Source organism: Erpetoichthys calabaricus, chromosome 8 (assembly GCF_900747795.2).
Source record: "Erpetoichthys calabaricus chromosome 8, fErpCal1.3, whole genome shotgun sequence".
Classification (NCBI taxonomy): domain Eukaryota; kingdom Metazoa; phylum Chordata; class Cladistia; order Polypteriformes; family Polypteridae; genus Erpetoichthys; species Erpetoichthys calabaricus.
The window spans coordinates 50,753,933-50,768,069 of NC_041401.2; the positions used below are offsets into that span (position 1 = coordinate 50,753,933).

General features: G+C 38.7%; 1 protein-coding gene across 1 annotated transcript in view; it reads left to right on the plus strand.

Annotated features, from left to right (window-relative positions):
- Nucleotides 1-14,137, plus strand: part of arhgap15 (Rho GTPase activating protein 15) — a 709,745-nt gene that overhangs the window by 447,335 nt on the left and 248,273 nt on the right. The window contains exon 11 of the mRNA XM_028806513.2: nt 11,861-11,959. Within this exon, the coding sequence (XP_028662346.1) occupies nt 11,861-11,959 (99 nt within the window). The remainder of the gene's footprint in view (nt 1-11,860; nt 11,960-14,137) is intronic.

The window sequence follows — 14,137 nt, forward strand, 5'->3', positions numbered from 1 at the left end:
CTTAGAAACAGACCTCACCCCAGGCTGCCTAACCCCACATTTAGCAGGCAAGCTTTAGTCTACAAAATTGGGCACAAGCTTTTAAAATTTAAAAGAAGTATTAAGAGAGGCAGGACGTACATCATCAAACCTCTGGCCCACAATCACAGAACAAAGTTCCTTTACGAATAAAGAATTTACTATAAAGAAAGAATGGGCTAAGCAGATGTTTGCCTATTAAGACAAAACCTTAAGGCAAAAAGAAAGAACACAAATCCAATAACATTACTTGTGCCCATAGTAGTGAGTGCCAATTCATCTCCCACATTGACCCATTAAAATGTAAGGTAAGAGACCTATCAAACAGCAAAAAACAAAATTCTCTCTAACTGCTTACCTTGTAAGGGTTCTTTAGTTGTGTCCCCTTCAGCCCATTGTCAACCACTTCCCTGGCTTTCTGTCCTCTCAAACTTTGTTGTGTTGCGGGTTTTCTACTCCATGCTAGAGTCTGACAAGGCTGCTCTTAAGCAGTAGTTTTATTTCAAAGGCTCCATTCACTTCATAGGTTGCTTGGATTACAGGAATTTTGTTTGGCTGTTCTTTCACCCTACCAACTATGCCAGTTATGAATGTTAGGGAGTAATCTGGTACACAATTTCTTAAATAAGAGTTTCCACCCAATATTTGTCAAACTTCTTTATTCAAACTTATTTGAAGTAGGTTTACAGCAAGTTTATCGATTCCTTTGCCCTTTCCCCAGTTAACAGAGGGGATTCTTATTTTTTTAAAACTAAATAGTGTAGACAAATACAGAATTTCATTATCTAAACTGTTTGATATTAAATGTATATTATAAAAAAAAATATAATATGAATGGGGCGGCACGGTGGCACAGTGGGTAGCGCTGCTGCCTCGCAGTTGGGAGACCTGGGGTCCCGGGTTCGCTTCCCGGGTCCTCCCTGCGTGGAGTTTGCATGTTCTCCCCGTGTCTGCGTGGGTTTCCTCCGGGTGCTCCGGTTTCCTCCCACAGTCCAAAGACATGCAGATTAGGTGGATTGGCGATTCTAAATTGTCCCTAGTGTGTGCTTGGTGTGTGGGTGTGTTTGTATGTGTCCTGCGGTGGGTTGGCACCCTGCCCTGGATTGGTTCCCTGCCTTGTGCCCTGTGTTGGCTGGGATTGGCTCCAGCAGACCCCCGTGACCCTGTGTTCGGATTCAGCGGGTTGGAAAATGGATGGATGGATAATATGAATGGTTAGAGTCCCAGGATGGGAAATTGGCCCAGTTGTTTAAATAAGCCAGCCACCAAAAAATTAATTTCTTCATGTTTTCACTCATCTTGAACATGAGTTCATTTTTCTTCCTCTCTGAACTACAGAATGACTGTCAATAATAAACCACACATCCCAGTTGGCAAAGTCAGGCTGAGGTGGGGAAATCAAGCTCTTTGTCTGTCCTAACATTTTTCAGCTCTATGCAAAATTCCATCCGGTGTTCTCTTTATTTTGCTTTCCTAAGGTTGGCAGAGAGGTAACATTCATGAAAATGTATAAACTAAAAAGTAGTACACTGTATTAAAACAAAAAAAAAAACATTTTCACTCAAAGAGTGCACAGTATGTTAATGTCATTATCACTATTTAGCTTTGCTTAAACAGTGTCAGGTTGTTTACTACTATAGGCGGAAACCATTACCCCAACTGAAAATGATCTAAAATGAAAACATTTACTCAACTGGATAAGAAATAACACATTTTTAACCTAAAATTTAAAGGTAATTAATTCAGTGAATTTGCACTTTATGTAGAAAACTAACCTTAAATGATTTATATGTTAACATTTAGCTAAAAAATCAGCAGGTCCCAGCAAACTAATTTAGCCAGCTATTAATTCAGGAAGGTGTTTTACCTTCTTTGTGTTTCAGTTCACTCTTTTTTTACATGTGTAAAATGTGTCTTTTTAGGCAGCATGGTTGTGTAGTGCTTAGCATATTTGTCACACCACTATAGTAGACTGAACATAAGAAATTTGACAAACAAGAGGAGACCATTCAGTGCATCAAGTTTGTTTAGCAAATATCTAAGCTGTAACAATATCATCAAGATACTTCTTAAAAGTTTTAAGGTTTCTGCTTCAACTACATGAATTTGTAGTTATGTTCCCACAACTCTCTACACAGTCTCTTTCTGCTTGAGACTAATCAGGTTTAACTCTCTGTGTCTGTTGGAGCAGAACGTGTCCTTAAGTCCTGGGATGCAGTTAGTTGCTCCCCTCTGCACAGCTTCAACAGCTTCACGTGCTGCTATGTCTTTCTTGTAGCGTAGTGACAGAATTCAAGTCCTGTCCTGGTCACTGTAAGTGTGGAGTTTGCACAGTATTTCTGTGTCTGCTTGGATTTTTCTGTAGTTTTATGACCACATCTCAAAACTGAGCCTGAGCTGATTCCAGCTTTGCATCCCGATGCTGCTGGGATTTGCTCAGCCTCTGTGTAATCTTAAACCTGGATTAATGTATTCAGAAAACAGATGACTTATTCAATATTTCTGTTCATATTCTATGGGTGATTTACCGGCTGCTTGTTTTTATTAGTTACAGTCTTAAAGAGATAGTATTTTTTTTTAAATGTGAATGTGGCAACCACAATTTTATAAATATATTTATGGCAATAGGCAGCACGGTGGCGCAGTGGTAGCGCTGCTGCCTCGCAGTTAGGAGACCCGGGTTCGCTTCCCGGGTCCTCCCTGCGTGGAGTTTGCATGTTCTCCCTGTGTCTGCGTGGGTTTCCTCCGGGCGCTCCGGTTTCCTCCCACAGTCCAAAGACATGCAGGTTAGGTGGATTGGCGATTCTAAATTGGCTATAGTGTGTGCTGGGTGTGTTTGTGTGTGTCCTGCGGTGGGTTGGCACCCTGCCCAGGATTGGTTCCTGCCTTGTGCCCTGTGTTGGCTGGGATTGGCTCCAGTGGACCCCTGTGACCCTGAGTTCGGATTCAGCGGGTTGGAAAATGGATGGATGGATTTATGGCAATATATACCCTATCTTGCCCTGCGGTGGGCTGGCGCCCTGCCCGGGGTTTGTTTCCTGCCTTGCGCCCTGTGTTGGCTGGGATTGGCTCCAGCAGACCCCCGTGACCCTGTAGTTAGGATATAGCGGGTTGAATAGTGGTATGGATGGATGGATATACCCTATTTTCTATATCAAGTGTTTTTCTGTTTCAAGGTGGCCAATAAAACCCTTGATATTAGGCCAGCATTGAAATTGACCTTAATTAATGGTTCACTACATTGCAGACCTTCATATTCTGAAAATTGTCCTAAAAATAACTTCTGTGACAGCAACAGAGTGCTAATAACTGCAGGAATATTTTCAGATTTTTTTTCAAGGCCTTTATATGAAAAGCTTACGGCAATACCACGTGTAAGGAAACTTGCCTCTGAACTTTTAATATTTGATGATGGACCCAGCTATCACTCTTGTATTAGAGAACTGTCAGAAAATATAAAATTTCTCTGTTTGTCCACAAATCTGTCTTTGTCTAATGCAGCCCTTGAGCCATGTTTGCTTTTGTTGCATGGAAGCCCTGTGTCATGGTGAACTCCCCATGGCATAAACAAACACCTTGGGTTTCATTGTTTGTCAATAGGAATGAAATAATATATTTAGAAAATTCTTTCTTTAGTCACTGTCATCTTACATTCAGAAACTAAAACAAAACTAAACAAAAAACACACTATTTGTTTTAGAGTGCTTCAGATATAACAAAGTCTTGAAAGAGAAATGGTCACATACAACTAAGAATAAAATTTCTTTTGTAGAAGAGTGTACAGACATTTCAGTAGGGCACAAGAAGAAAAACCAAAACCTGCTTTATTGATTCATAATGACTCATATTGGCTTCTTCTTCTTGTTCTTCTCCTCCTCCTCCTTAACCCACATTTCATTTACATGGCACAGTGGACACAGAAGTGACACAGGTATATTCTCACTAAGCAAACACCGATCTACACAGGTGATTGTAGAAGCATGTCTAACTGCAGTATTCTCAATAAAACAGAAGATAATTTGACTGACAGAGACCTAATGGAGATGGAAATAAGTTGGAAAGTGCAGGTGCTCTGTGGAAGTGTAGTGATGATGTGCTGTAGTTTCTGTGGCGTTTTACTATAAACCACAATGTTTCCTGATCACTTCTTCCGCCTCTTTTTCCTGATCACTTCTTCCGCCTCTGTGCATTGGAACTGTTGCACTATACTGTATCTGTGATAACTGTTTAACTTTGAAATATCAGCTAAATAAATAAATAAAGCATACAACATTCCTTTCTTGTTCATAGTCCATGCCACATAAATGGCTCCACCATTGAGAAGGTTGCAAATATTGAGTTCCCTGGTGTTCAGAGAACCTCACCTGGAGCCTCAACTCCTCATCTGTTGTGCCAAGAAAGCACAACGACTTTACTGCGACACCTATGAAAGGCAACCCCTCCAACCTTACCATGTTTTACAGAGGTGTTATAGAGAGTATACTAACTAGCTCTATCATGGTGTGGTATGGGAACTGTTGTACAGTGGATCACAAGTCACTATAGAGGATCGTTAAGATGACTGAGGACATCATAAGTGTGTCTCTCCCCACCATACAAGACACCTACAGCACATGCAACCTCCACAAGACATCCAGCATTGTGGTTGACCCCAATACCCTGCATATAGGATCTTGGATCTCCTGCCGTCTACCTGATGGTATCATAGCATCCGAGCCAGATCATCCAGACTGTGTAACAGTTTCCTCCCCCATGATGTCCGACACCCCCCATGATGTCCAATGCCCGTAGCTCCTCCCTCTGCTCGCTGCTGAACTGTGAACTTTACACTATTTACAGCTTTGAAAATGGTCTAAATCAAATGCAGACATTGCACTTTATGAGTGGTAAAAATTTACAACATTCCATACAAACAAAATGATGTTACTACTGTTAAGCTGTTAATGATCCATTTAGAAGTGATCTGCTGTATTTCGTCCTACCGTTGTCATGTCCATTTGCACTGTATGTTGTATTTGCACTAAATGGTTGCATTCCTTGTTGTGTATTTGCACCGTGGTCCTCAAGACATGCAATTTTATCTTAATATTTACTGTGAATTTGGAAAGGATGAAAATAAGGAACCTGAACTTGAACTTAAAAACAAGTTTTTTTTTCCCTTTTCAAAGGAAGACACAAATGAACTTAAAAATAAAAATGTACTGAATGCTTAAAAGGAAAATGAGCATAAAGTTAAAACTGAATTTCTGCCTTAAGCTAAAAATGAGAAGCAGTCACACTTTAGTTATACATTTCCACCTTAAAGATGAATAAATATCACGCAGCCTTTGTTCTACTTTTATGCAATCTGCAGGCCGACGACTACCTTTAAGATAGGGCTTAATAAAGGCACACCCTTCTAGCAAGTGCTTCAGCTTGGGACTTAATCCAATTACTCCAACCTTAATAGAGAGCACTTCAGAACCATTAAAGGTAATTGAACTAAATTTATTAAGCACAGAACAAATACTTATCAAAAGAGAAACAAGGAAAAACAGGAATCAACAGAACAAAATAAATGAACTAAACTAAATGCCGGTCGTTGTGGGAGTGATGAAATAAAGAAACCAGAGTAACAAAATTAGAGAAATTAAAAAAAAACAACTTAAGCAACAGTCCTATCTCCTTTTCTCTTCACTCTGTACACTTCAGGGTATAAATATAACACCCAGTAATGTCACTTGCAGAAATTCTTCGATGATTCTGCACTTATGGGGTGTAGTGATAAAGGGAATAAGACAGATTATAGGAGTCAGGTGGAGAATTTTGCTTCCTGGTGCAGAAAGAATTGTCTGCAACTTAACATCAGCAAACCCAAGGAAATGGTTATTGACTTTCACTACACCAAAAGAGTCTCTATGTCCGGGCCATTATTGAAGTAGTGAATGCAGAGGTGGTGCACTCCCACAAGTACATGGGCGTCCTCATTAATGACAGGTTGGACTGGTCTCGGAACACAAAGAAAGTATATAAGAAAGAGCAGAGCAGGCTCTTTTTCCTTAGGAGACTGTTCATCTAACAGAGAAGTGACATATTCCTTCACACCTTCTATAACTCTGTGATTGCCAGTGTGATTTTCTATGCTGTGGTGTGCTGTACTGGTAACATCACTTCAGGAGAGGCCCACCAAATCAACAAGCTAATTACAATATAAGGGCAGACTCAGTTATAGGACGCACTCTGGGCCCCCTGGAGATAAAGGAGAGAATTAAAACAAAACTGAGTGCCATTATGAACAATGCTGCACATTCTCTTTCTGACACGCTAACACTGAGGACTGTCAGCCAACAAATTATTCAGCAGAAGTGTGTCATGAAACATAACTGGGGCTCCTTAATACCAACAGATATACGCCTGCATAATGCCTCCCTGTGGCTGTGACAGCCAAGTCAGATGTTTTCTTTCTTTTTAGTTTTCTTGCTTTATAGTCATTCTGGTGTGTGTACATATATTTATGTATTTACAGTATTTTCCTATCTATCTATCTATCTATCTATCTATCTATCTATCTATCTATCTATCTATCTATCTATCTATCTATCTATCTATCTATCTATCTATCTATCTATCTATCTATCTATCTATCGGTTTCAGAAAGTATTCAGACCCCTTCACTTTTTGCACACTTTATTGTGTTGTTGATTTAATTATAAATGGATAAGTGTGCCATTTTGCCTATCAATCTACATTCAATGGCGCATAACGACAAAGTAAAAACGTGCTGTGAAAAAGGTTTACAAATTTATCAAAGTCAAAATCTGAAATCTTTCATTCATATACTATGTTCCCCTCTCAACCGCAGATCTTCAATTGCGGTTTCAGTTACATGCGGTTTAAAAATATTAAGTTAGAATAAAATCCAAAAATTATAAACTCATAAAACTGAATTAACTGCATGCCCGCATGGCAGAACATTATCGAACCACATCCTGCATGAATGATCCCGTTGTCCACCACTTCAGCCACAGAAACTAGCCTCCCACTCACTGTTAGTCACACTATAGCATTCGCAGAGTAAATATTATCCACACTTGTGGAATAACTGTAAATATAACTTTTATTTTGTTTAATATGGCCCAACGCACAAAAGTAGTGATTCTGGACATTCCATTCTCAATGAGAAAATCTAAATTCTTTATTTTAATACTGAAAGAGAAAAAGTTACGTGCTGAAGTTGTCAGAATATACAACAGTAACAAATAAATTTGTGAAGTGATAAAAAAGAAATTATATTCTTGCTATTGTTGCTTATGCTCGTAATAATTGTGCAGTTTCTTCCCTACTTTGTGATAAATAATTGGTGAAGATGGAAAAAGCATTACATTTGAGGCTAGAGCACATAAACAGGCAGCATGTTTTCTTGATGGTAACAGGTTGTGTCAGAAAGCATTGCGCCTATATGAAGACTTCAACAAAATATCCATTGAAAAGAACAAGATCAAGCCATTTATTGCAAGTAAGGGATGGTTAAATAGATTCAAGAATTGGCAATAGCTTAGTTGAAAGCTTAGTACTATACTAGACTATTGTGCTTATACTGTACAGTACTGTATGGCAAACAACATCATTGTTATTGTGTTAAAATTACTTTTTAAGAACCTACTTTAGTATATTTGTGTATATATATATATATATATATATATATATATATATTGTGGAACATGACCCGGACACAGACAGGCAGACACGTTGAAATCACCCCACACATGTTTATTATCACAATCCATATTTACAGCAGTGCTCCACAGTCCCCAAAGTCCTGGCCACAACACAATGTCTCACTCTTCAGGCCGCCTCCTTGTCTCTTCCCAGACCTTGTCTTTCAACCTCCCAACTCAAACCAACGAATGGCGGGAGGCGGCCCCTTTTATCCTCACCCAGATGTGCTCCAGGTGCTTCCCGGCAATCTTCCACCGGCACTCCCCAGTGTGACAGAAGTGCTGGCTGCATCCACGGAAACACACCAGGTGTCCCTGCTTCTCTTCCCCCCAGCACTTCCGGGTGTGGGGGAAGTGCTGAGGTCCAGGGCTCCCAAGGCATTCGGGCGCCCCCTGGCGGTGACCACAGCCGCCAGGGCAGTCACCCCCACTTGGTCTGGGGAAGGTGTAAGCCCTCTTCCGGTCCTCCGGGGAGCCCCAGCCAGGTCACCCCCTCCAGCCACCCGTGACAATATATATATTGTCATTATAGGATTCAGTGTTTTCTGCAGATTTCATTCATTCCACTCTGCATGGAACATTTCCCCATACAGGTGGGGGTTGGGGGGGCTACAGTAAGTATTTAGACCCTAGAACATGTGTCTAGAACTTGATTGGAATCTACCTGAGGCAATTTAAATTGATTGCACATTATTTAGAAATGCATACACTTGTACATATAAGGTCCCACACTGCATATCAGGACAAGAACAACCACTTTAAAGTCCAAGAAACTCTCTGTAGACCTTTGCAATAAAGTTGTGGTGAGGCATAGATCAAGACAAGGATGTAAAACCATTTCTAAAGTAATAAGTGTTCCCAGACGTTTTCCCATAAGCACACCGGCCACAATAATAATGAAATGGAAGAATTTTGGATCTACCAGAGTCTTCATCAGAGTACTGCATAGAGTTGGTGAGTTTGGCCAAATAAATAACCTAGCAAGTAGGGCTTTGGTCAGGGAGGTGGCTGAGAACCCAAGGGGCACACTAACAGACCTGTAAAAGTCCTCTGTTGAGACTGGAGACCCTGTCAGAAGGTTGACCATCTCAGAAACATTGCACCAATCAGGTGTTTATGGCAGAATGGCTCGATCTAAGCCAAAGGCATTTAAAAGACTGTAAGAGAATGAAGAAAATGATTTGCTGGTCTGATGAGACAAAAATTGAACTTTTTGGACAGAACACCTGTAGTAGTTCCTGTTTGTTTATTATTTTTATTGGTTTTGTTTATGTTTTGTTTTAACTGTTGTATTTGTATTGTATTTGCTGTTCAGCACTCTGTGACTTTTTGTCTGTGAAGGGTGCTATATAAATAAACTACTAACTACTACTAAAGTATCTATCTATCTATCTATCTATCTATCTACTACTACTACTAACCCCAGACACTATGTCTAGCGAAGACCAGGAATTGCTATTTACTTGCCTAATACCATCTCTACAGTGACACATAGTGTTGACAGCATAATGTTATGTTGGTGCTTCTCCCCAGAAGGGATAGTGTACCAAAAGAATTGAGGAAAGGATGAATACAGCCAAATATAGAGAAGTCCTTGAAGAAAACCTGCTCCAGAGTGCATGTGATCTTAGAATAGAGAGACCGTTCACCTTTCTTGCATGACAATGACCCGAAGTATACAACCAAGACAACATTGGAGTGCTTTGGGACAAATCTCTGACTGTCCTTTAGTGGCCAAGCCAAAGCCCAGGCTTAAATCCCTTAGAACATCTGTGGAGTGATATGAAGATGACAGTTTACGGATGCCTCCGATCCAGTCTTGCAAAGTTCTGAGAAGGTCTGCCAGGAAGAATGTGATAAACTGCCCATATCCAAATGTGCAAAGCCTTTAGAGACTTACCCAAGAAGACTCAGAGCTGTAATTGCTGCTAAAGGCTCTTCTACAAAGTAATGAATTAAAGGTCTGAATATTTTTATGAATGAGAAATTTCAGTATTTGATTTTTAGTTAGGGCGGCACGGTGGCGCAGTGGGTAGTGCTGCTGCCTCACAGTTAGGAGACCTAGGTTTGCTTCCCGGGTCTTCCCTGTGTGGAGATTGCATGTTCTCCCCGTGTCTGCATGGGTTTCCTCCAGATACTCCGGTTTCCTCCCACAGTCCAAAGACATGCAGGTTAGGTGCATTGGCGATCCTAAATTGTCCTTGGTGTGTGTGTGTGTGTGTGTGTGTGTGTGCGCACCCTGCGGTGGGCTGGCGCCCTGCCCAGGGTTTGTTTCCTGCCTTGCGCCCTGTGTTGGCTGGGATTGGCTCCAGCAGACCCCTGTGACCCTGTCATTAGGATATAGCGGGTTGGATAATGGATGGATGGATGGATTTTTAGTTACATTTGTAAACCTTTTTGGATACACTTTGCCATTATGGGTTATTGAATGCAGATTGATGGGTAAAAATGGCAGATTTATCCATTTACAATTAAATAAAAAAACACTGTAAAATGTGCAGAAAATGAAGTGGTCCTAATACTATCTGAATCCACTGAAAATGTGTGACTTCTCAAAGAGAATGAACACTCATGAATCACAAAAGATCAAAAGAATATTTTAAACTTAAACTACCTCCAGAAGAGCAAATTGAAGACCGTATCTGATTTTTAAAAAAGTAAATTCCAAAGACCAGAACTTATATAGAAACAGTCACGTTTTTCTATCTATGAGTTGTGAAAAGTACTCTTCGAAAAAATTGTGGTGTGAAATTATGCAGTCATTTTCATGCAAATGACCGGAGAACAGCGGACCAGTGACATCACTAACTAGTACTGAGCTGGGGGAAGAACTCAAAATCCAAAACATCTATTTGGGGCTGTGAGCCTTGCCGCGCATAGAAAGCTCATCCCCTAACTGCTGTGTTGATTCTTGGAATTTTTGAGAGACCTTAGCATCATTAACAGATCACCAATAAGAACTGGATTTTTAAAGTATACTGATCTAAATATGTTTTATAAACAAAAGTAGGGAAGAAAAAGAGTGGTACCCTAGAAGAAGGCTAAGGAAATTCGTCTAGTTAAAGTTTAATTGACACAGCAGATACTAGAGATGCCTGATCTTCTGAGAACATGAGAGAGAGAGAGAGAGACAGAGACCCCAAGGGGGGCTTGCAGTATGCCGAGCTGAAGGCAACAACCAGTTCACAGCTACTACAGAAGGCATAGCAGCTATAATTGATACCTATCTTTTTATGGGCTACACAGAGTTCAGGAAAATTGTTGATTGATCTCTCTGTAGCCACAGAAGTGCCATTCCAAACCCCAGTATTTATTGTCAGGCTTCCCTGGAAATGACGGGTCTGAGTATTCAAGCCTACCTCAATCTTAGAGCGGAGTTTGTGTTGTAGGCTCCCTGAGAGGACAAGGTGAGACAGGAGGCATTGGGTTTCCTGCAAATGACCCCATCTATTTTGTTTTCCTTCTGTATTATTGTATTCTGTGTTCTCTTTTCTTTAACTCTTCTTTGCGTTATTTTTTATAATACACAATTTATAGTATGTGGCTTATATTCAAAAACACTTTTTGAAAAATGTATATCAATATATAATTGATATCAGTTAGGACCTCTTCAGAAGAAGTGTAGTGAAAGTCACATATTTGAAATGAATTCTGTTCTATTAATTATTCATGCACCATTTGATAAAATAATGGGACCGTTATAGGATTAAATAAAATGATCCCGGCAGACTGAATGGTTTCACCTCATTTGAAAAAGTTCTTATGACCTGATGGTAGTAACAACATAATTATTAGTAGTCAGCCCAGTTCCTTTAGTCTAATTAATGGTGGCTGAAACTGTCAATATACATAATAAGAATCACATGGGTGTCATCATGTTTTATGGAATTTATTAATTTAAGAAAATACTTATATCACAAGTCCCTGAGTATTGTTGTTTTGCACACAAGGCATGCCTGTCAAGAACCATGAAACATCCTTCTTTTTTGTTTTAATTCTTACTGTTGTGCATCATATGTTCACAGAAGAATAAAGTGTTTCCACAACCAAGTGATAACTCTCTCCATGTCGACTTATTACACATGGGCAGTTAAGCTTTACCTTATATTTAATATTGTTAATTGGATTTTTTCTTTACTTGTCAGATCAAGTCTTTGGCTGTCGTTTGGCTACATTGTGTGAACGTGAAGGAAGTACAGTCCCAAAGTTTGTAAAACAGTGCCTTGAAGCTGTAGAAAAAAGAGGTATGTACAATAATCTTGAGTTGATTGATTAGGTATGCTGTAACTGTTTATGTTGAAGATGCAATTTGTGAATGAATTCAGTTCAAAAACTGCTAATATACACTTACTGTACATCTTATTTTATTTGTTAACCTGAAGATGTGGTAACATTTATTTGTTCCTTCATTTGTACATTTAATATTTTCAAGCTTTTTTATAATTGTGATCCATGTCACGTTTTTGGGCCAATTTTACATTTTCTTCCCATGTTAGTGTAGGTATTCCACCAGTACTCATATTGTACCTCAGATACAATTAATAGGCTTCTATATTGGCCATTATGAATGCTTATAAATGTTTGCACAAGCATGTCCTGTATTGAACTGGTTTAGTTCTTGTTGTGTAAATCTACTCAAATCATCTCTGGCTCATTTAGACACCAAATTGGATTAAGTGGTTTAAAAGACATGATATCTGATTTACTGGGTCACATATTTTTGGAAAATGCCCTGCTCATGCAGTTTTTCTTGCAGAACCTGTTAAGGCAGAGCCTGATTTAACAATACTGCCTAATGAACAGTCTGTTGTATTAACTTACCATTCACTGCAACAACACTGCCTTGTCTTGCTCAACTGACACAATGTCACAATGGGAAAATGATATCTAAGTTTTATTAAAGTAATACTAATAATAAATAGTTGACTTCACAGTCGCAACCCTTTTGAATTACTCTTCTTCTTTATATGAAAACTTCCAGTGACTTCTACCTCTTTTTGGGGCCTCTTCATGGATAGGGTTAGGAGTATTTAATTTGTCTTGAAGGATATGTAGCATTGTATATGCAGTAACTTACTGACATGTAATTGTAAAGTAATTTCTTAAATCATTAAATATACTATATTAAAATACAAAAGACCATTGGAAATGCTTTTATCCTTCTGCTTGTTAACCGAACATAGCCAGAAGCTCTCTTTTTAATATAGCAAATCAAAGGAAATTTCAATACAAGCTTGTGTTAAGAATTTCTGATTTTTTTTGTTGTCTTCCTATGGATTCTTCTCATTATCTTATGAAGTCATATTCTTTTATTGCCTTTGTAGATGATTTCACATTGATTTTTTTATTTATAATTGATTCAGAATGACCAAAACAGTTAGTGCTGAAACCACTTTTAACCACTGTTCACAAAGAAGGCTTCAGGCTGATCACTGTCATCCTCCTCTTTAAATGTGACATACAGTAGTTACTTCAGAATTTCTGAAAAATTTAAGTGATCTATTCTGCTCTTTCTTTAATGTACTTTTTTCTGAAAAGTACTGTAATGTGTATAATGGACAGAACAGGTCCTAATATGTGGATTGCATTTAGCTCATAGGTTTGGCTCAAGTTATTTTCTTTTTACCTTTATCAGCAGGGTACATTTTGTCTGTGCCCATTATTGCAAACAAAGTAAAGCACCTCTGAAGCTTATGTAGTACGTAAATTATATAAAGTATATTTCATCACATCCTTTTGATAAAATATTTCAGTTTTAACTGGAAGGAAAATGTCTGCGTATGTTTAAATGAAAAATTAAAGCTCAGTGCATAATAGACAATACACTGTCTAACAGAGAATGGATATATAGTGAAGAAGAAATGCCTTACATTAACAAAGTTTTTGTTTAAGATAAAGTGTAAACTGTTCAGTATAAAGGTCATTCTCTGGAATTCAGCAAGATTACCAGAATTATTTACCCTGGACAGACTGCTATTACAAAAGAAGCACCTTTACCTAACAGTTATATACTAATTAACCTGAGAGCCATTAGAAATTCTCGTGCATTTCAAAACTTCTCAGTTCTGCCTGAAACCTGCTTAAAGTAACTATGCTGGACTCCCCTGGTACCTTGGCATTAATAGCAGAACCATTGAATCATCCAGAACTTTATTTGATAAAGGAAAAATTCCTGAAGATAGATAGATAGATAGATAGATAGATAGATAGATAGATAGATAGATAGATAGATAGATAGATAGATAGATAGATAGATAGATAGATAGATAGATAGATAGATAGATAGATAGATAGATAGATAGATAGATAGATAGATAGATAGATAGATAGATAGATAGATAGATAGAGTGCATCCGGAAAGTATTCACAGTGCATCACTTTTTCCACATTTTGTTATGTTACAGCCTTATTCCAAAATGGAT